Source organism: Pristiophorus japonicus, chromosome 16, assembly GCF_044704955.1.
Source record: "Pristiophorus japonicus isolate sPriJap1 chromosome 16, sPriJap1.hap1, whole genome shotgun sequence".
NCBI classification, from domain to species: Eukaryota; Metazoa; Chordata; class Chondrichthyes; family Pristiophoridae; genus Pristiophorus; species Pristiophorus japonicus.
Window position 1 is genome coordinate 69,657,381 of NC_091992.1, and position 21,846 is coordinate 69,679,226.

At 47.4% G+C, this 21,846-nt stretch overlaps 1 protein-coding gene across 1 annotated transcript in view; it reads left to right on the forward strand.

Moving 5' to 3' along the window:
• Nucleotides 1-21,846, forward strand: part of tmem104 (transmembrane protein 104) — a 300,243-nt gene that overhangs the window by 119,757 nt on the left and 158,640 nt on the right. The window contains exons 7-8 of the mRNA XM_070856816.1: nt 930-1,059; nt 1,286-1,462. Coding sequence (XP_070712917.1) covers nt 930-1,059; nt 1,286-1,462 — 307 coding nt within the window. The remainder of the gene's footprint in view (nt 1-929; nt 1,060-1,285; nt 1,463-21,846) is intronic.

Sequence of the window (21,846 nt, forward strand, 5' to 3'; positions counted from 1 at the left end):
TTTGGGATATCCTGAGGTCATGAAAGGTGATTTATAAATACAAGTCTTTCTCTCGCTTTTTCTTTCTTTCCTTTTTCCACAGATTCTGCCCGAGTGTTTCCAGCATTTTATTTTTATTTGAATTATTAAGACGGCTTGATTTCTCTCCTGAACCATATTCGAAAGACACAAAGGGCTCCAATTGGCTCCAGAGTGGTAATTGGTGTTAAATCAAAGAGCTACAAAGAGGGTAGCCAGTTCTGAAATAATTTCTGGATTTGGTATTGCACCAATTTTCATGGCCAGCCACCAAAGGTAGAATTTTGCCTCCTCTGTTGCATGTCATGTTCACACCCCTGCAAATACACAATCCAGTATTTCACAAGCACCCAAACATTTTCACTCAAATAAAGTAAACACTGTCTACAACAGATGGATGTAGCAGAAGGAACCTTTTTTCTTTAAAGTCGGCTGGGTGGGGCAATCTTGCGTACTTGCAGTCTGCACTGTACTCGCCACTCGCACTCGTATCCAGGGTCCGTGTTGCATCCAGGAGTCGGCCTGCTCTGTGTTCACAGCGCATTGATGGAGATAGATGTCTCTGGTGTAGGATATCTGCTCTTGGAGATACATTTATGCAATCTTGATTGTCTTGTAAAACTGATTTTTTTTTTATTAGCGATTGTGGAGTTTGCTAACAGTCAAACGGATCACGGGATGCTAGTCTAAATGTTGTTTCTTGTCTTTGAAAGCAGAGGTGTGGAACTAAGCATGACTGTTCTTTCAAAGTGCCAGCTCGGGTACACTGGGCCAAATGGCTGCCTTCTGTGCTGTATGTTTCTATCAACTTGTATTTCCTTTATTTTAGTGAAAAGGTTTGGGTGCTTGTTAAATATTGGATTGCATATGTGTAGAGATGTTTGAAAATGCTAGTACATGAGGCACTGCAGATTCCTTACTGACCTGGGGCTCAAAATTGATGCACTCACCGTCCACTGCCGTCGACATTCCTCCTCAGTTTCCATCTGGGCTGGAGCGTGCGGGGAACCGTCTGCTGACGTCAGCGGACGGCCGAGTGGCGTAAGTGGACTCCTGCTCGCCGAGATGTCAGATTGGTGCGGGCGGGAGTCGGCGGCATAACGGGGGTGGGCCGCTGCGAGAAGGCCGGTCTGTCCCGGACGGTAAGTATGAAGAGCTGAAAAAAAAGGAGAGTAAACATTTTATAATTTTTTTTCTTTCCAGGGACTGACCTGGATGGGGTCCCCTGAAGGTCTTCCCACGTTTTTTTTACGCTTTTTCTTTCCAGCTCTTCGACCCTCCGTGGGCCCGATTCCATCCTTGGCGGCACTTGGGCAGCAAATGCCTTTGCCACCGAGATTGGGAGCTGCTGCTGCGCCCAGATTGGCGGCATAAGTCCCTCATTTGCTGCTCGCCGCCCTTTGAAGAACTTTTTTGGTGAAAACCCCGCCCAAAGTACTGTCAGGTATCTTGGTGGGCGGGGTCCTTCAAATGCTGGTCTTATTGTACTCCTGTATTTCAGGAGCCTAAAGTATACCTTTTGGTGCAATACCATAACCAAAAATGTATAACTGCTGGCCGTTTTTGTGGCTGTTTGATTGACTATATAGTACCATTCTGCTGCCACTCTGAGCCCTGTGTGTAATGCACATGGGATTGGGGGTAGTGTGCTGACGTGGATTGAGAACTGGTTGGCACACAGGAAGCAAAGAGTAGGTGTAAATGGGTACTTTTCAGAATGGCAGGCAGTGACTAGTGGGGTACCACAAGGTTCTGTGCTGGGGCCCCAGCTGTTTACATTGTACATTGATGATTTAGACAAGGGGATTAAATGTAGTATCTCCAAATTTGCGGATGACACTAAGTTGGGTGGCAGTGAGAGCTGCGAGGAGGATGCTATGAGGCTCAGAGTGACTTGGGATAGGTTAGGTGAGTGGGCAAATGCATGGCAGATGAAGTATAATGTGGATAAATGTGAGGTTATCCACTTTGGTGGTAAAAACAGAGAGACAGACTATTATCTGAATGGTGACAGATTAGGAAAAGGGGAGGTGCAACGAGACCTGGGTGTCATTGTACATCAGTCATTGAAGCTTGGCATGCAGGTACAGCAGGCGGTTAAGAAAGCAAATGGCATGTTGGCCTTCATAGCGAGGGGATTTGAGTACAGGGGCAGGGAGGTGTTACTACAGTTGTACAGGGCCTTGGTGAGGCCACACCTGGAGTATTGTGTACAGTTTTGGTCTCCGAACTTGAGGAAGAACATTCTTGCTATTGAGGGAGTGCAGCGAAGGTTCACCAGACTGATTCCCGGGATGGCGGGACTGACATATCAAGAAAGACTGGATCAACTGGGCTTGTATTCACTGGCGTTCAGAAGAATGAGAGGGGATCTCATAGAAACGTTTAAAATTCTGACGTTTAGACAGGTTAGATGCAGGAAGAATGTTCCCAATGTTGGGGAAGTCCAGAACCAGGGGTCACAGTCTAAGGATAGGGGGTAGGTCATTTAGGACCGAGATGAGGAGAAACTTCTTCACCCAGAGAGTGGTGAACCTGTGGAATTCTCTGCCACAAAAGTTGTTGAGGCCAATTCACTAAATATATTCAAAAAGGAGTTAGATGTAGTCCTTACTACTAGGGGGGGTCAAGGGGTATGGCGAGAAAGCAGGAATGGGGTACTGAAGTTGCATGTTCAACCATGAACTCATTGAATGGCGGTGCAGGCTAAAAGGGCCGAATGGCCTACTGCTGCACCTTTTTCTATGTTTCTATGTTTCAATGGGTTTGGAATCCTGGCAATTGAGTTGCCTGGTTGCACAATCGCTTTTTTTGTCTTGGTCATTTCTGGTGTTGGATCAATTTTCATACTCCAATGTGTTTCCTGCCCAGTTGGGATCCAAAATAAAAACTCTGAAAATGCTGGAAATCTCAGCGGGTCAGGCAGCATTTATGGTGGGAAACAGAGTTAACATTTCGAGTCGATGACCCTTCGTCAGAACGGGCAATAGTTTGAAATGTAGCAGATTCTTAAGGAACTGCTGGGGCGCTGAAAGAGGGAGTGGGGTCGGTGTGGGGGGGTTTGGAAAGAACAAAAGGGAAGGTCTGTGATGGGGTGAAAGGCAGGAGAGATTTGAGATACAAAAAGGATGATGGGCCGAATTGAGATGGTAATAGCACAAGTTAGGAAACAAAAGATGAGTCTAGATAAGGTGTGAAGAGTGGCATAATTACCAGCTGCCACGGGAGACCAAGGGGAAACAAAATAAAAATTAAAAAGGTTGGAGAGGAGGGGGGGGGGGTTTAGTTTTAAAAGAAAAGTGGAAGAAATATGGGCAGAGGTTATGGTCTGAAATTGTTGAACTCGATGTTGAGTCCAGAAGGCTGTAAAGTGCCTAATCGAAAGATGAGGTGCTGATCCTCCAGCTTGCGTTGAGCTTCATTGGAACAGTGTCGGAGGCCGAGGACGGAGTGGGAGTGGAGCGGGGAATTAAAGTGACAGGCGACTGGAAGCTCAGGGGTCACACTTACGGACTGAACGGAGGTGTTCCGCAAAGCGGTCACCCAACCTACACTTGGTCTCCCTGCAGTTGGGATCGAAATGTGGTAATGTTGCTAGGCTAGGGGTCCCCCAATGGGTATAGGGCCAGCAATCCTTCGGTGGGGTAGAGGGGCCGGGGGTCGTGTGTGTGTGTCCCTCCCCCCCCGGTGGGATAGAGGGGCCCCGGGGGTCTGTCCCTCCCTCCTCTTTCCCCCCCCCCCCCCCCCCTGTGGGGTAGAGGGGCTGGGGGTCCCCCCAGTGGGATTGTCATACAGCACTGCTTTCGGGGCTGCTGCTCAAAATGCTAATTCCTAAAGGGAATCTTTGTTTTTTATTCATCATTGTAAACGCCGACCCAAATTGTTTAAAACGAATGCAGTCATTGTTACCCCTGTGTTATCCAGATACTCTTTCATAGGTTGGATCATGCAAACTAATGATGTTATAACTGAGGTGGTGGGAAGCTGCCATTCAAGTGAACAGCACAAATGAACAACAGCACTATAACCATAGAACCTTACAGCGTAGAAAGAGGCCATTTGGCCTCTGCTGGCTCTTTGAAAGACCTATCCAATTATTCCCACTCCCCATTCTTTCCCCATAATCCCTGAAAATGTTTCAGTTTCAAGTATTTATCCAATTCCCATTTGAAAGTTACGATTGAATCTGCTTCCACCACCCTTTCAGGTAATGTTTTCCAGATCATCATAACTTGATGCATGAAACACATTCTCCTCCTCTTCCCCCTGTATCTTTTGCAATTATTTTGAATCTGTGTCCTCTGGTTATTGTCCCTTCTTTCAGTGGAAACAATTTCTCCCAACTTATTCTATCGTGATTTGAACACCTATTAAATCTTGCTTAACCTTCTCACCTCCAGGGAGAACAATCCGAGCTTCTCAAATCTCTACATAAGTCCTAATACTGACCCGGGGAGACACCACTACACATCCCTCCAGTCTGATAAACAACCGTTCACCATGACTCTTTCTGCCTCTTGGTTGTTTAATTCAATGCAAATGATTAGAATAACTTGGAGCAGATGAGTTACATAGAAACATAGAAAAGTGGTGCAGGAGTAGGCCATTCAGCCCTTCGAGCCTGCACCACCATTCAATAAGATCATGGATGATCATTCACCTCAGTACCCCTTTCCTGCTTTCTCTCCATACCCCTTGATCCCTTTAGCCGTAAGGGCCATATCTAACTCCCTTTTGAATATATCTAACGAACTGGCATCAACAGCTTTCTGTGGTAGAGAATTCCACAGGTTCGCAATTCTGAGTGAAAAAGTTTCTCCTCATCTCAGTCCTAAATGGCCTGCCCCTTATCCTTCAACTGTGACCTCTGGTTCTGGACTTCCCCAACATCAGGAACATTCTTCCTGCATCTAACCTGTCCAGGCCCGTCAGAATTTTTTATGTTTCTGAGATTCCCCCTCATTCATCTAAACTCCATTGAATACAGGTCCAGTCGATCCTGTCTGTCTTCATATGTCAGTCCTGCTATCCCGGGAATCAGTCTGGTGAATCTTTGCTGCACTCCCTCAATAGCAAGAACGTCCTTCCTCAGATTAGAAGACCAGAACTGAACACAATATTCAAGGTGAGGCCTCATCAAGGCCCTGTACAACTGCAGTAAGACCTCCCTGCTCCTATACTCAAATCCCCTATGCCATTTGCCACCTTCTCACCGCCTGTTGTACTGGCATGCCAACTTTCAATGACTGATGTACCATGACACCCAGGTCTTGTTGCACCTCCCCTTTTCCTAATCTGCCACCATTCAGATAATCTGCCTTCATGTTTTTGCCACCAAAGTGGATAACCTCACATATATCCACATTATACTGCATCTGCCATGCAGTTGCCCGCTCACCTAACCTGTCCAAGTCACCCTGCAGCCTCTTAGCATCCTCCTCACAGCTCACACTGCCACCCAGGTTAGTGTCATCTGCAAACTTGGAGATATTACACTCAATTCCTTCATCTAAATCATTGATGTATATTGTAAAGTGCTGGGGTCCAGAACTGAGCCCTGCGGCACCCCACTAGTCACTGCCTGCCATTCTGAAAATAACCCGTTTATCCCGACTCTCTGCTTCCTGTCTGCCAACCAGTTCTCTATCCACGTCAGTACATTACCCCCAATACCATGTGCTTTAATTTTTCACACCAATCTCTTGTGTGGGACCTTGTCAAAAGCCTTTTGAAAGTCCAAATACACTACATCCACTGGTTCTCCCTTATCCACTCTAGAATTTTTTGAGGATGTAACTAGTAGACAATTTGTCAAGCATGATTTCCCTTTCATAAATCCATCCTGTCACTGCTTTCCAAATGTGCTGCTATTTCATCTTTAATAATTGATTCCAACATTTTCCCCACTACTGATGTCAGGCTAACCAGTCTTTAATTACCCATTTTCTCACTCCCTCCTTTTTTTAAAAGTGGTGTTGCATTAGCTACCCTCCAGTCCATAGGAACTAATCGAGTTGATAGACTGTTGGAAAATGATCACCAATGCATCCACTATTTCTAGGGTCACTTCCTTAAGTACTCTGGGATGCAGACTATCAGGCCCTGGGGATTTATCGGCCTTCAATCCCATCAATTTCCCTAACACAATTTCCTGACTAATAAGGATTTCCTTCAGTTCCTCCTTCTCGCTCGACCCTCGGTCATCTAGTATTTCCAAAAGGTTATTTGTGTCTTCCTGCGTGAAGACAGAACCAAAGTATTTATTCAGTTGGTCTGCCACTTCTTTGTTCCCCATTATAAATTCACCTGATTCTGACTGCAAGGGACCTAAGTTTGTCTTCACTAATCTTTTTCTCTTCGCATATCTATAGAAGGTTTTGCGGTAAGTTTTTATGTTCCCAGCAAGCTTCCTCTCATACTCTATTTTCCCCCTCCTAATTAAACTCTGTCATCCACATGCTGAATTCTAAATTTCTCCCAGTCCTCAGGTTTGCTGCTTTTTCTGGCCAATTTATATGCCTCTTCCTTGGATTTAATACTATCCCTAATTTCCCTTGTTAGCCACGGTTGAGCCACCTTCCTCATTTTATTTTTACTCCAGACAGGGATGTACAATTATTGAAGTTCATCCATGTAATCTTTAAATGTTTGCCATTGCCAATCCACCCTCGACCCTTTAAGTATCATTTGCCAGTCTATTCCATCCAATTCACGTCTCATACCATCTAAGTTACCTTTCCTTAAGTTCAGGACCCTAATCTCTGAATTAACTATCACTCTCCATCTGAATAAAGAATTCTACCATATTATGGTCACTCCTCCCCAAGGGGCCTCGCACAACAAGATTGCTAATTAGTCCTTTCCCATTACACATCACCCAGTCTAGGATGGTCAGCCCTCTAATTGGTTCCTCGAAATATTGGTCTAGAAAACCATCCCTAATACACTCCAGGGAATCCTCCTCCTCCATATTGCGACCAGTTTGGTTAGCCCAATCTATATGTAGATTAAAGTTACCCATGATAACTGCTGTACCTTTATTGCACGCATCCCTAATTTCTTGTTTGATGCTGTCCCCAACCTCATTCCTATTGTTTGGTGGTCTGTACACAACTCCCACTAGCGTTTTTTGCCCTTTGGTATTCCGCAGCTCTACCCATACAATTCCACTTCATCCAAGCCAATGTCCTTCCATACTATTGCGTAAATTTCCTCTTTAACCAGCAACGCTACCCCACCTCCTTTTCCTCTCTATCTATCCTTCCTAAATGTTGAATACGCCTGGATGTTGAGTTCCCAGCCTTGGTCACCCTGGAGCCATGTCTCCGTAATCCCCATTATATTAGAAAACTATTGATGTCTACAAATAATGAACAGTAGCACAGTGTATGAGGTTTGTTTTTCTGCTGATACACATTAATACCCTTATGTGGCATCTGCCATTCCATCTCCCAGTTTTTTCAACTCTGTCTACTGTGTTTTTTGTTGATGGACAGTTTGACCACTTGTACCTATTGGTGCAGCTCTAAATAATCACATTCCAGTTTATCAAACTATTCTCTCTCCAATATTCCTTCCAGCCCTTGTCTCCTTTGGCTCCAAGTCTATTCCTATTGACTGGAAATGACTGATGTATAGGGCAGGTGGTGCTGGTTCCAGGGGAAGCTCCTGGCCCGAATTTGGCTTTTGTATCCCTGTTCAGCTCATCCCTGTTCTATACCATCTCTTCCACAGCTACTTCCAGTCCAGTCTTCCTTTCTGGAAGTTTATTTTCATGCTTCTCTAGGGGGATGATCCCTCCTACTCTTACTGCCCTACCCTACTGCCCCTGCATTTACTTTTGACATTTCTTGAAGCTGTTGCTTCCAACATCATCCATCACATTGAGTGATCAGCAGTGTGGGAGTTAGCATGGCTGTTCCACTCAAGGCAATGTAGGAATATTACTCACCTCAGGAACTCTGTTCTAAAACACTTTTTAATTGCCTTGGCTTTGCCGTTGATATTTAGAGCTTTAAACTTGCTCTAGTACTTCTACATTTCAAATAAATTACCATCAAATGGTTTCCCATCACAGTTGAATTTCTGACTGTTTAGTTTCCTTTCCATCCGTGCTGCAGTTAGTCTTGCCATCTAATTTTTCTTCCAGTTTTCTTCAGATTTTCTGCTCTCCGTGCATGATGCCTTTGTGCCTCTCTCCAGTGCAATCCTCTCTACTCCTTTGGTGAAATAAAACTATGGCTTTGCTCTGCACCTTGTAACTCATCCTGTGAATTAATTTGGATCTTTGATAATAAAGAAATCGGATCTAGTTATGCATAAGTAAGATTTATCTGTTTTAAATTCTTAAATTAATTCAGTAGTCTTGTAAATTGTCCTTGAACATTAATTTGACACTGTCCTTTGTTGTGCAGTGCTTGTCAATTCATTCATGTTAACACTGGCCTGTTAAAGGGAGTGCAGGGAATTCACACATTTATACTAATAAAAGATTAATCGACTCTTGAATGACCTTCCTGCTATTTCTTTCACTTCCGTGCATCCTGCAGTATGTGAACTTAACCTGTGAAGATCTAACGGCGTCCAAGATGGCGGACGGGATGATGGCTCCCTAGGGAGCTCTCCCTGAACAAATTTCCCTCTGGCCATCTTCTGCCATCTTTCACTCTTCTCTCCTACAATCTGTCTTCTGCCCCTCCCCCCAACTGTTTAAGCCCCCCTGGCCCTAATAGTGGGTGCATTTCCCTTGCCTCTAAAACCCGTGCTGCAAGGGCAGCTACCTGAGCCCATTGCCGATACTCCAACTGTACCTGCTCAGCATCGGACTCACCTTCCAGATCGACCGTCTTGCTACCAAGCCTTTCACTCCCCGCGGCCGACAGTTGCTTAACCTGATCCCCGATGCCGTCCGGTGAGCCTCTGACCAGCTCCAACCACAGGTTTGGATCCTACCTTCTCTCTTTGCCCTCACGTGCGGGCCTCCACTCCTCCGGCAACATCCTGGCCTTTCTTCCTTCCTCCACCGACGTTCGGGTCTTCCTCCAGCCGCTGTTCCCACTCAACCGCGGAGCCCCTGGCGAGCACGCATTGTGCGCAATGGCTGCGGCCTTTCTGACCTCTCCTCCTTCCATGAAGTGGACCTCTGGCCATCCCAACGCCTGCCCTCAGTCAGGAGCTAATACCTGGGAGAGGGGAAGCATTACCTCAAATCTCTCACCCCCGCTTCCCACGCATCTCTCTCCATCTCACCGAAGGGCGCTGCTCAGCGCCGAGCTTACAACTCACATCCCACCGTAGGCAACTAGGCCCATACAGTAGAGCCGAGTCTCCAGTCGTCTTGGACCCTCTTGCCACTGGACCAAGAGCTTGCTCTGCTAAGTCCGTGTGGTAGCCGGTGTGCAACGGCCACCCCAGGTTAAAAGAACTTGCGCACATGCATCATCTACCCTTCAAAATGAAGTTCGGGACCTGGAACGTCAGGACCCTCATGGACAACCCCAACAGCGACAGACTGGAACGCCACACCGCCATCGTTGCCCGGGAACTCAGACGCTTTGACGTCGACATCGCCGCCATAAGCGAGACCTGGCGGGCAGGGGAAGGCCAGTTCAAAGAACAAAGTGGCGGTTACACCACCTTCTGGAACGGCAAACAAGAAGAACGCCGCTTCCATGGAGTCGGTTTCGCCATCGAGAACGAGCTGGTCGGCCGCATCAGAGACTCCCCTTGCGGGATTAGCGAATGTCTCAAGATTCCGGCTCACCCTATCCCGGAACCAATGCGCCACAACACTCGACGCAACAGATGAGACCAAAGAGGGATTCTACTCCAGCCTCTAACAATCCCTGTCCTGAGTCCCTACGGACGACAAACTGATTCTTCTCGGCGACTTCAGCGCCAGAGTCGGTAAGGACACAGATCTTTGGGAGGCGTGGTCGGCAGAGAGAGGGTAGGGGAAAACCAACTCCAATTTATCTACTTTGGGGGCAAAAACAGGAAGGCGGCAGATTAAGAAAAGGGGAGGTGCAACGAGACCTAGGTGTCATGGTACATCATTGAAAGTTGGTATGCAGGTACAGCAGGCGGTGAAGAAGGAAAATGGTATGTTGGCCTTCATAGGGGATTTGAGTATAGGAGCACGGAGGTCTTACTGCAGTTGTACAGGGCCTTAGTGAGACCTCACCTGGAATATTGTGTTCAGTTTTGGTCTCCTAATCTGAGGAAGGACGTTCTTGCTATTGAGGGAGTGCAGCGAAGGTTCACCAGACTTGTTTCCCAGGGTGGCAGGACTGACGTATGAGGAGAGACGGGATCGACTGAGCCTTTATTCACTGGAGTTTAGAAGGATGAGAGGGGATCTCATAGAAACATATAAAATTCTGACGGGACTGGACAGGTTAGATGCAGGAAGAATGTTCCTGATGTTTGGGAAGTCCAGAACCAGGTGACACAGTCTAGGATAAGGGGTAGGCCATTTGGGACTGAGATGAGGAGAAACTTCTTCACTGAGTGTTGTTAACCTGTGGAATTCCCTACCGCAGAGAGTTGTTGATGCCAGTTCATTGGATATATTCAAGAGGGAGTTGGATGTGGCCCTTATGGCTAAAGGTATCAAGGGGTATGGAGAGAAAGCAGGAAAGGGGTACTGAGGTGAATGATCTTATTGAATGGTGGTGCAGGCTCAAAGGGCCGAATGGCCTACTCCTGCACCTATTTTCTATGTTTCAATGGTACCCTGCTCCTGACAAAATGCCTAGAACATGACCTTGTCATCAACAACACCTTGTTCTGCCAGAGGGACAAGTACAAGGCATCGTGGCAACACCCTCACTCCAAGCACTGGCACCTGCTCGACTACATCATCGTCCGAGCGAGGGACCACACAGACGTGCGCAGTGCCATGACAGGAGCCGATGATTGCTGGACGGACCACCGCCTAATCGTTCCGTCATCAACATCAATATAGCCCCAAAGCGACGACAGCAACAAACAATGCCACAGAAAAATCAACATCGGGGCACCCAGCTAAGAGAGCCCTATACAGCCAGCCTCACTGTCAACCTGGTGCCCCTGGATGACCCGGAGATGCAGAGTGCCCACAGCGCCTGGTAGCCCTCAAGGCCACCATAACCAATGCCTGCGAAGAGATTGGTCACTCAACCAGGAAACACCAAAACTGGTTTGACGAGAATGACTAGGAGATCCAGGAGCTAATAAAATGCAAGCGCAGTGCATTTCTGAACTTAAAGCAGCAACCCAACTCGGGAGCACCAAAGCAGCTCTACACATAGCTGAAGACCGAGGTCCAACAAAAATCCGCGACCCAAAGAATAGAGTGTGGGTGGAGAAAGCACAGTAGATCCAGCAGCTGGCTGACAGCCATGATGTGCGAGGATTCTTCACCGCAGTTAAGACCACCTATGGCCCAAGGCCCCACCCCACCCCACTGGCCAAGAACAGGGGGACAGTCATTAAGGACACCGAGGCAGTCAAGGCCCACTGGAAGGAGCACTTCGAAGATATTGTTAATCAAGACTCTGCCTTTGACACGAGTGTCCTCGACTGCATCCCGCAGCATGCTACCTACCAACATCTTGGCAAAACCCCAGTCCTGCACGAGGTAGAAAAGGCCATCCATCAGCTCAACAACAACGTGGCATCAGGAGCAGATGAAATCCCCGCTGAGGCACAAGTATGGCAGAGAAGCGCAAATGCATGACCTCATCTCTCTCTCATCCGGAAGGAGGAGAGCATGCCGGGAGATCTGAGATGCCGTAATCGTGACCATGGAAGCATAGAAAATAGGTGCAGAAGTAGGCCATTCGGCCATTCGAGCCTGCACCACCATTCAATATGATCATGGCTGATCATGCAACTTTAGTACCCCATTCCTGCTTTCTCTCCATACTCCTTGATCCCTTTAGCCGTAAGGGCCACATATAACTCCCTTTTTGAATATCTCCAACGAACTGGTCTCAACAACTTTCTTTGGTAGGGAATTCCGCAGTTTCACAATTCTGAGTGAAGAAGTTTCTCCTCATCTCGGTCCTAAATGGCCCACCCCTTATCCTTAGACTGTGACCCCTGGTTCTGGACTTCCCCAACATTGGGAACATTCTTCCTGCATCTAACCTGTCCAATCCTGTCAGAATTTTATGTTTCTATGAGATCCCGTCTCATCCTTCTAATTTCCAGTGAATATAAGCCTAGTCGATCCAGTCTTTCTTATGTCAGTCCTGCCATCCCGGGAATCAGTCTGGTGAACCTTCGCTGCACTCCCTCAAAAGCAAGAATGTCATTCCTCAGATTAGGAGGCCAAAACTGTACACAATATTCAAGGTGTGGCCTCACCAAGGCCCTGTACAACTGCAGTAAGACCTCCCAGCTCCTATACTCACATCCTCTTGCCATGAAGGCCAATATGCCATTTGCCTTCTTCACTGCCTGCTGTACCTGCATGCCAACTTTCGATGACTGATGTACCATGACACCCAGGTCTCGTTGCACCTCCCCTTTTCCTAGTCTGTCACCATTCAGATAATCTGCTTCCTGTTTTTGCCATCACAGTGGATATCATAGGCAGTCCCTCGGAATTGAGGAAGACTTTCTTCCACTCCCTAAGTGAGTTCTTTGATGGCTGAACAGTCCGATACGAGAGCCACAGACCCTGTTACAGGTGGGACAGACATTCGTCGAGGGAAGGGATCGGTGGGGCTGGTTTGCCACGCGCTCCTTCCGCTGCCTGCGCCTGACCTCTTCACGCCCCTCCCAGATGCACTTTCTCCACCTCGGGCGGTCTTCGGTCAGGGTCTCCCAGGTGTCATTGGTGATGTTGCACTTTACCAGGGAGGCTTTGAGTGTGTCCTTATAACGTTTTCGTTGTCCTCCTTTGGTTCATTTACCACGAAGGAGCTCCACATAAAGCATTTGCTTAGGGAGTCTCGTATCTGCCATGCGAACTATGTGGCCTACCCAGCGAAGTTGCTCAAGTGTGGTCAGTGCTTCAATACTGGGGATGTTGGCCTGGTCGGGGACACTGATGTTGGTGCGCCTGTCCTCCCAGGGGATATGCAGGATCTTGTGGAGACATCATTGGTGATAAATCTCCAGCGACTTGAGGTGTCTTCTATACATCGTCCATGCCTCAGATCCATACAGGAGGGCAGGTATTACTGCAGCCATATAGACCATGAGCTTGGTGGTAGATTTGAGGGCCTGGTCTTCAAACACTCTTTTCCTCAGATGGCCAAAGGCTGCACTGGCGCACTGGAGGCGATGTTGAATCTCCGCATCAATGTCTGCCTTTGTTGATAAGAGGCTCCTGAGATATGGGAAATGATCCACATTGTGGAGGGCCGCGCCGTGGATCTTGATGACTGGGGGGGCAGTGCTGTGCGGCGAGGACAGGCTAGTGGAGGACCTTTGTCTTACGGATGTTAAGCATAAGGCCCATGCTTTCATATGCCTCAGTGAATACATTGACTACATCCTGGCGTTCAGTCTCAGAATGTGCGCAGACGCAGGCGTCGTCCGCGTACTGCAGTTCAACGACAGAGGTTGTAGTGATCTTGGACCTGGCCTGGAGGCGGCGAAGGTTGAACGGCTTCCCATTGGTTCTGTAGTTTAGTTCCACTCCAGCGGGGAGCTTGTTGATTGTGAGGTGGAGCATGGCGGCGAGGAAGATTAAGAGGGTTGGAGCAATGACGCAGCCCTGCTTGACCTCGGTCCGGACGTGAATTAGGTCTATAATGGATCCGTTGGTAAGGATCACTGCCTGCATGTCGTCGTGAAGCAGGCGAAGGATGTTGACAAACTTTTGGGGGCATCCGAAACGGAGGAGGACGCTCCATAAGCCCTCACGGTTGACAGTGTCAAAGGCCTTTGGAAGATCGAAAAAGGCCATGTACAAGGGCTGGCGCTGCTCCCTGCATTTTTCCTGCAGCTGTTGCGTTGCAAAGATCATGTCTGTTGTGCCCCGTAGGGGACGAAATCCGCATTGTGATTCCAGGAGGAGCTCCTCGACCACAGGGAGAAGACAGATGAGGAGGAATCTAGCGACAACTTTCCCAGTGGCTGATAGCCGGGAGATTCCCCTGTAGTTGCCGCAGTCAGACTTGTCCCCATTTTAATAAATGGTCTCAATCGCTGCACCTGAGATCTCCCGGCATGCTCTCCTCCCTCCAGATGAGAGAGATGAGGTCATGTATCCACGCCAACAGCGCCTCACCGCCATACTTTAGCGCCTCAGCAGGGATTCCATCCGCACCCGTAGCCTTGTTATTCTTCAGCTGTTTTATGGCTTTGCCTACCTCGTGCAACGTTGGAGTTTCACTGAGTTGGTGGCGGGTCGCATGCTGCGGGATGGAGTCAAGAACACTCGAGTCAAAGGCAGAATCTCGATTGAGGAGATCTTCAAAGTGTTCCTTCCATCGGGCCCTGACAGCCTTGGTGTCCTTGATGAGTGTTTCCTCATTCTTGGCCAGGAGTGGGGTGGGGCCTTGGGAGTTTGGACCATAAGTGGCCTTGACTGCAGTGAAGGAAGAATCCTCGCATATCGTGGCTGTCGGCCAGTTGTATCTCCTGTACTTTCTCCATCCACCACCTGTTCTTTAGGTCCCGGGTTTTTTGTTGGACCTGAGCCTTGAGCCGTCTGTAATGTTTTGCAGCTCTCGAATTGTTGCTTGAGGCTCAGAAATGCTTTGCGCTTACGATCTATTTGTTCTTCAATCTCCTGATCATTTTCAATCAAACTAGTTGAGCATCTCAGGGTCATCAAGGCACGCCAGATTGGCTGAGAGAAGCTGGCTGTATAGGGCTCTCTTAGCTGGGTCTCTAAGCCCCGGCATTAACTTTTTTGCGGAACTGCTTCTGCTGTCCCCTCTGCTTTGGGGCAATGTTAATGTCGATGATGGATTGGATTAGGTGGCGATCCGTCCAGCAATTGTCCGTTCCTGTCATGGTGCGAGTGATGCTCACATCCTTGCGATCCCTGGCTCAGACGATGACATAGTCAAGCAGGTGCCAGTGTTTGGAGCGAGGGTGTTGCCACGATGCCTTGTATTTGTCCCTCTGGCGGAACAGGGTGTAGGTGATTAGTTCATGTTCTTGACATTTTATCAGGAGTAGGGTACCACTAGAGTTGGCTTTCCCTACCCCCTCTCTGCCAATCATGCCTCCCCAGAGGGCTGTGTCTTTGCCAACCCTGGCATTAAAATCACCCAGGAGGATCAATTTGTCACCCGTTGGGACGCGGGACAAGGATGTCTCAAGGTTGGATTAAAAGCCATCTTTAGCCTCATCCGTTGCATCGAGTGTAGGCGTACGCGTTGATGACTGTGGCGCATTGGTTCTTGGATAGGGTAATACCAAGAGTCATGAGGCGTTCATTAACCCCACAGGGGAAATCTTTGAGGCGGTTGACCAGCTCATTCTTGACGTCAAAGCCGACTCCATGAAGGCGGCGTTCTGCCTCTGGTCTCCCTTTCCAGAAGAAGGTGTACCCTCCACCATGTTCCTTCAACTGGCCTTCCCCGCCAGCCAGGTCTCGCTTAGGGCGGCGATGTCAATGTCGAAACACCTGAGTTACCGGGCAACTATCGGGGTGCGGCATTCCGGCCTGTTGCTGTTGGGATTGTCCCCAAGGGTCCTGACGTTCCAGGTCCCGAATTTCATATTGACGAAGTGGAAGATGCCTGTGCATGAGTTCTTTTAACGTGGGGTGGCCGTTGCATACTGGCAACCACACGGGCTTAGCTGAGCAAGGTCTTGGTCCAGTGGCAAGGGGGTCCAAGACAACTGGAGACCAGGCACAGCTCTAAGCCTAACTGTCTACGGCGAAGTGTTGGCTGCAAGCTCAGCGCCAAGTAGCGCCATTAATGGTGGCTGGCCTGAGGCTTGGTTGGGGAGCAGGCATTAGGAAGGTGACTTCCAAAGTTATTTTAAAAGTTAAAAGTTGATAAAGATTTTTAAAAGTTTCGAAGAGTTGTTAAGGCTAAGATGTAAATCAATAATATTATAAAAGTTTACCCAATTTAAAAAGTTTCTAAAAGTTGTTAAGTTAAAAAGATTAATAATAGATATGTAAAAGTATTGCGATCAAGAGTCTAAAATGTAAGTTTTAAAAGTTCTCCCAAATTGTTTAAGTTTAAAAGTTGATTAAAATTTTCAAAATTAATTATAAGATTTTGGGGTTGAACGCCACCGCCTAGGTCCCTTCAGTCGGTTCAGCACTGGCCCAGAGTCAGTTCGACGTCCCCGGAGTCCCTTCGGCCGGTGGGGGACATCGAACAAAGTGGATAACCTCACATTTATCCACATTATACTGCATCTGCCATGCATTTGCCCACTCACCTAACCTGTCCAACTCACCCTGCAGTCTCTTAGCATCCACCTCACAGCTCACACTGCCACCCAGCTTAGTGTCATCTGCAAACTTGGACATATTACATTCAATTCCTTCGTCTAAATCATTAATGTATATTGTAAAGAGCTGGGGTCCAAGCACGGAACCCTGCGGTACCCCACTAGTCACTGCCTGCCATTCTGAAAAGGACCCGTTTATTCCCACTCTTTGCTTCCTGTCTGCCAACCAGTTCTCTATCCATGTCAGTACATTACCCCTACTACCATGTGCTTTAATTTTGCGCACCAATCTCTTGTGTGGGACCTTGTCAAAAGCCTTTTGAAAGTCCAAATACACCATATCTACTGGTTCTCCCTTGTCCACTCTACTAGTTACATCCTCAAAAAATTCTAGAAGATTTGTCAAGCATGATTTCCTTTTCATAAATCCATGCTGACTTGGACCGATCCTGTCACTACTTTCCAAATGCGCTGCTATTACATCTTTAATAATTGATTCCAACATTTTCTCCAGTACCGATGTCAGGTTAACCGGTCTATAATTCCCTGTTTTCTCTCTCCCTCTTTTTTTAAAAAGTGGTGTTGCATTAGCTACCCTCCAGTCCATAGGAACTGATCCAGAGTCTATAGAATGTTGGAAAATGACCACCAATGCATCCACTATTTCTAGGGCCACTTTCTTAAGTACACAGGGATGCAGACTATCAGGCCCTGGGGTTTTTTCGGACTTCAATCCCATCAATTTCCTTAACACAATTTCCTGACTAAAAAGGATTTCCTTCAGTTCCTCCTTCTCGCTAGACCCTCGGTCCCCTAGTATTTCCAGAAGGTTATTTGTGTCTTCCTTAGTGAAGACTGAAGTATTTGTTTAATTGGTCTGCCATTTCTATTTTCCCCATTTATAAATTCACCTGATTCTGACTGCAAGGGTCCTACATTTGTCTTCACTAATCTTTTTCTCTTCACGTATCTATAGAAGCTTTTGCAGTCAGTTTTTATGTTCCCTGCAAGCTTACACTCGTACTCTATTTTCCCCTTCCTAATTAAACACTTTGCCCTCCTCTACTGAATTCTAAATTTCTCCCAGTCCTCAGGTTGCTGCTTTTTCTGGCCAATTTATATGCCTCTTCCTTGGATTTAACACTATCCCTAATTTCCCTTGTTAGTCACGGTTGAGCCACCTTCCCTGTTTTATTTTTACATCAGACAGGGACAAGTCCGACAGCGCCAACTGTAGAGGAATCTCCCTGCTGTCAGCTACTGGGAAAGTCATCGCTAGAATCCTCCTCAATCGTCTTCTTCCTGATGCTGAGAATGACGTGAGTAGCACGTGTAGGGAGTTGGTCTTACCGCAGGAGAAGGGTCCACAGCCAGATAGGGAATGGAAGACCAGCAGGAAGAGTAGTGCAAGGAAGGTAGTGCAGGGGTCCCCTGTGGTCATCCCCCTGCAAAACAGATACACCGCTTTGAGTACTGTTGGGGGGGGATGACTCATCGGGGGAGGGCAGCAGCAGCCAAGTTCATGGCACCGTGGCTGGCGCTGCTGCACAGGAGGGCAGGAAAAAGAGTGGGAGAGCGATAGTGATAGGGGATTCAATGGTGAGGGGAATAGATAGGCGTTTCTGCGGCTGCAACCGAGACTCCAGGATGGTATGTTGCCTCCCTGGTGCAAGGGTCAAGGATGTCTCGGAGCGGGTGCAGGACATTCTGAAAAGGGAGCGAGAACAGCCAGTTGTCGTGGTGCACATTGGTACCAACGACATAGGTAAAAAAAAAAGGGATGAGGTCCTACGAAACGAATTTAAGGAGCTAGGAGCTAAATTTAAAAAGTAGGACCTCAAAAGTAGTAATCTCGGGATTGCTACCAGTACCACGTGATAGTCAGAGTAGGAATCGCAGGATAGCGCAGATGAATACGTGGCTTGAGCAGTGGTGCAGCAGGGAGGGATTCAAATTACTGGGGCATTGGAACCAGTTCTGGGGGAGGTGGGACCAGTACAAACCGGACGGTCTGCACCTGGGCAGGACCGGAACCAATGTCCTAGGGGGAGTGTTTGCTAGTGCTGTTGGGGAGGAGTTAAACTGATATGGCAGGGGGGTGGGAACCAATGCAGGGAGACAGAGGGAGACAAAAAGGAGGCAAAAGCAAAAGACAGAAAGGAGATGAGGAAAAGTGGAGGACAGAGAAACCCAAGGCAAAGAACAAAAAGGGCCACTGTACAGCAAAATTCTAAAAGGACAAAGGGTGTTAAAAAAACAAGCCTGAAGGCTTTGTGTCTTAATGCAAGGAGTATCCCCAATAAGGTGGATGAATTAACTGTGCAAATAGATGTTAACAAATATGATGTGATTGGGATTACGGAGACGTGGCTCCAGGATGATCAGGGCTGGGAACTCAACATCCAGGGGTATTCAACATTCAGGAAGGATAGAATAAAAGGAAAAGGAGGTGGGGTAGCATTGCTGGTTAAAGAGGAGATTAATGCAATAGTTAGGAAGGACATTAGCTTGGATGATGTGGAATCTATATGGGTAGAGCTGCAGAACACCAAAGGGCAAAAAACGTTAGTGGGAGTTGTGTACAGACCTCCAAAACAGTAGTAGTGATGCTGGGGAGGGCATCAAACAGGAAATTAGGGGTGCATGCAATAAAGGTGCAGCAGTTATAATGGGTGACTTTAATATGCACATAGATTGGGCTAGCCAAACTGGAAGCAATACGGTGGAGGAGGATTTCCTGGAGTGCATAAGGGATGGTTTTCTAGACCAATATGTCGAGGAACCAACTAGGGGGGGAGGCCATCTTAGACTGAGTGTTGTGTAATGAGAGAGGATTAATTAGTAATCTCATTGTGCGAGGCCCCTTGGGGAAGAGTGACCATAATATGGTGGAATTCTGCATTAGGATGGAGAATGAAACAGTTAATTCAGAGACCATGGTCCAGAACTTAAAGAAGGGTAACTTTGAAGGTATGAGGCGTGAATTGGCTAGAATAGATTGGCGAATGATACTTAAGGGGTTGACTGTGGATGGGCAATGGCAGACATTTAGAGACCGCATGGATGAACTACAACAATTGTACATTCCTGTCTGGCGTAAAAATAAAAAAGGGAAGGTGGCTATCTAGGGAAATCAGGGATAGTATTAAAGCCAAGGAAGTGGCATACAAATTGGCCAGAAATAGCAGCGAACCCAGGGACTGGGAGAAATTTAGAACTCAGCAGAGGAGGACAAAGGGTTTGATTAGGGCAGGGAAAATGGAGTACGAGAAGAAGCTTGCAGGGAACATTAAGGCGGATTGCAAAAGTTTCTATAGGTATGTAAAGAGAAAAAGGTTAGTAAAGACAAACGTAGGTCCCCTGCAGTCAGAATCAGGGGAAGTCATAACTGGGAACAAAGAAATGGCAGACCAATTGAACAAGTACTTTGGTTCAGTATTCACTAAGGAGGACACAAACAACCTTCCGGATATAAAAGGGGTCGGAGGGTCTAGTAAGGAGGAGGAACTGAGGGAAATTCTTATTAGTCGGGAAATTGTGTTGGGGAAATTGATGGGATTGAAGGCCGATAAATCCCAGGGCCTGATGGACTGCATCCCAGAGTACTTAAGGAGGTGGCCTTGGAAATAGCGGATGCATTGACAGTCATTTTCCAACATTCCATTGACTCTGGATCAGTTCCTATCGAGTGAAGGGTAGCCAATGTAACCCCACTTTTTAAAAAAGGAGAGAGAGAGAAAACAGGGAATTAGAGACCGGTCAGCCTGACCTCAGTCGTGAGTAAAATGATGGAATCAATTATTAAGGATGTCATAGCAGCGCATTTGGAAAATGGTGACATGATAGGTCCAAGTCAGCATGGATTTGTGAAAGGGAAATCATGCTTGACAAATCTTCTGGAATTTTTTTGAGGATGTTTCCAGTAAAATGGACAAAGGAGAACCAGTTGATGTGGTATATTTGGACTTTCAGAAGGCTTTCGACAAGGTCCCACACAAGAGATTAATGTGCAAAGTTAAAGCACATGGGATTGGGGGTAGTGTGCTGACGTGGATTGAGAACTGGTCGTCAGACAGGAAGCAAAGAGTAGGAGTAAATGGGTACTTTTCAGAATGGCAGGCAGTGACTAGTGGGGTACCGCAAGGTTCTGTGCTGGGGCCCCAGCTGTTTACATTGTACATTAATGATTTAGACGAGGGGATTAAATGTAGTATCTCCAAATTTGTGGATGACACTAAGTTGGGTGGCAGTGTGAGCTGCGAGGAGGATGCTATGAGGCTGCAGAGTGACTTGGATAGGTTAGGTGAGTGGGCAAATGCATGGCAGATGAAGTATAATGTGGATAAATGTGAGGTTATCCACTTTGGTGGTAAAAACAGAGAGACAGACTATTATCTGAATGGTGACAGATTAGGAAAAGGGGAGGTGCAACGAGACCTGGGTGTCATGGTACATCAGTCATTAAAGGTTGGCATGCAGGTACAGCAGGCGGTTAAGAAAGCAAATGGCATGTTGGCCTTCATAGCGAGGGGATTTGAGTACAGGGGCAGGGAGGTGTTGCTACAGTTGTACAGGGCCTTGGTGAGGCCACACCTGGAGTATTGTGTACAGTTTTGGTCTCCTAACTTGAGGAAGGACATTCTTGCTATTGAGGGAGTACAGCGAAGATTCACCAGACTGATTCCCGGGATGGTGGGACTGACCTATCAAGAAAGACTGGATCAACTGGGCTTGTATTCACTGGAGTTCAGAAGAATGAGAGGGGACCTGATAGAAACGTTTAAAATTCTGACGGGTTTAGACAGGTTAGATGCAGGAAGAATGTTCCCAATGTTGGGGAAGTCCAGAACCAGGGGTCACAGTCTAAGGATAAGGGGTAAGCCATTTAGGACCGAGATGAGGAGAACCTTCTTCACCCAGAGAGTGATGAACCTGTGGAATTCTCCACCACAGAAAGTAGTTGAGGCCAATTCACTAAATATATTCAAAAGGGAGTTCGATGAACTCCTTACTTACTCGGGGGATCAAGGGGTATGGCGAGAAAGCAGGAGTGGGGTACTGATAAAGGATGAAATAGGAACAGGAGTAGGCCATTGGCCTCGCGAGCCTGCTCCGCCATTCAATAAGATCATGGCAGATCTGATCCTGGGCTCAGCCCCACTTCCCTGCCCGCTCCCCATAATCCTTCACTCCGTTATCGTTCAATAATCTGCCTACTTCCACCTTAAATATTTTGAATGACCCAGTCTCCACAGCTCTCTGGGGCACAGAATTCCACAGATTTACGACTCTCCGAAAGGAGACATTTCTCATCTCACTTCTAAATGGGCGACCCCTTATTCATAATCTATGTTCTCTACTTCTAGATTCCCCACGAGGGGAAACATTCTCTCTGCATCTACCTTGTCAAGCCCCCTCAGTATCTTTTTCATTTCAATAAAATCACCTCTCATTTTTCTAAACTCC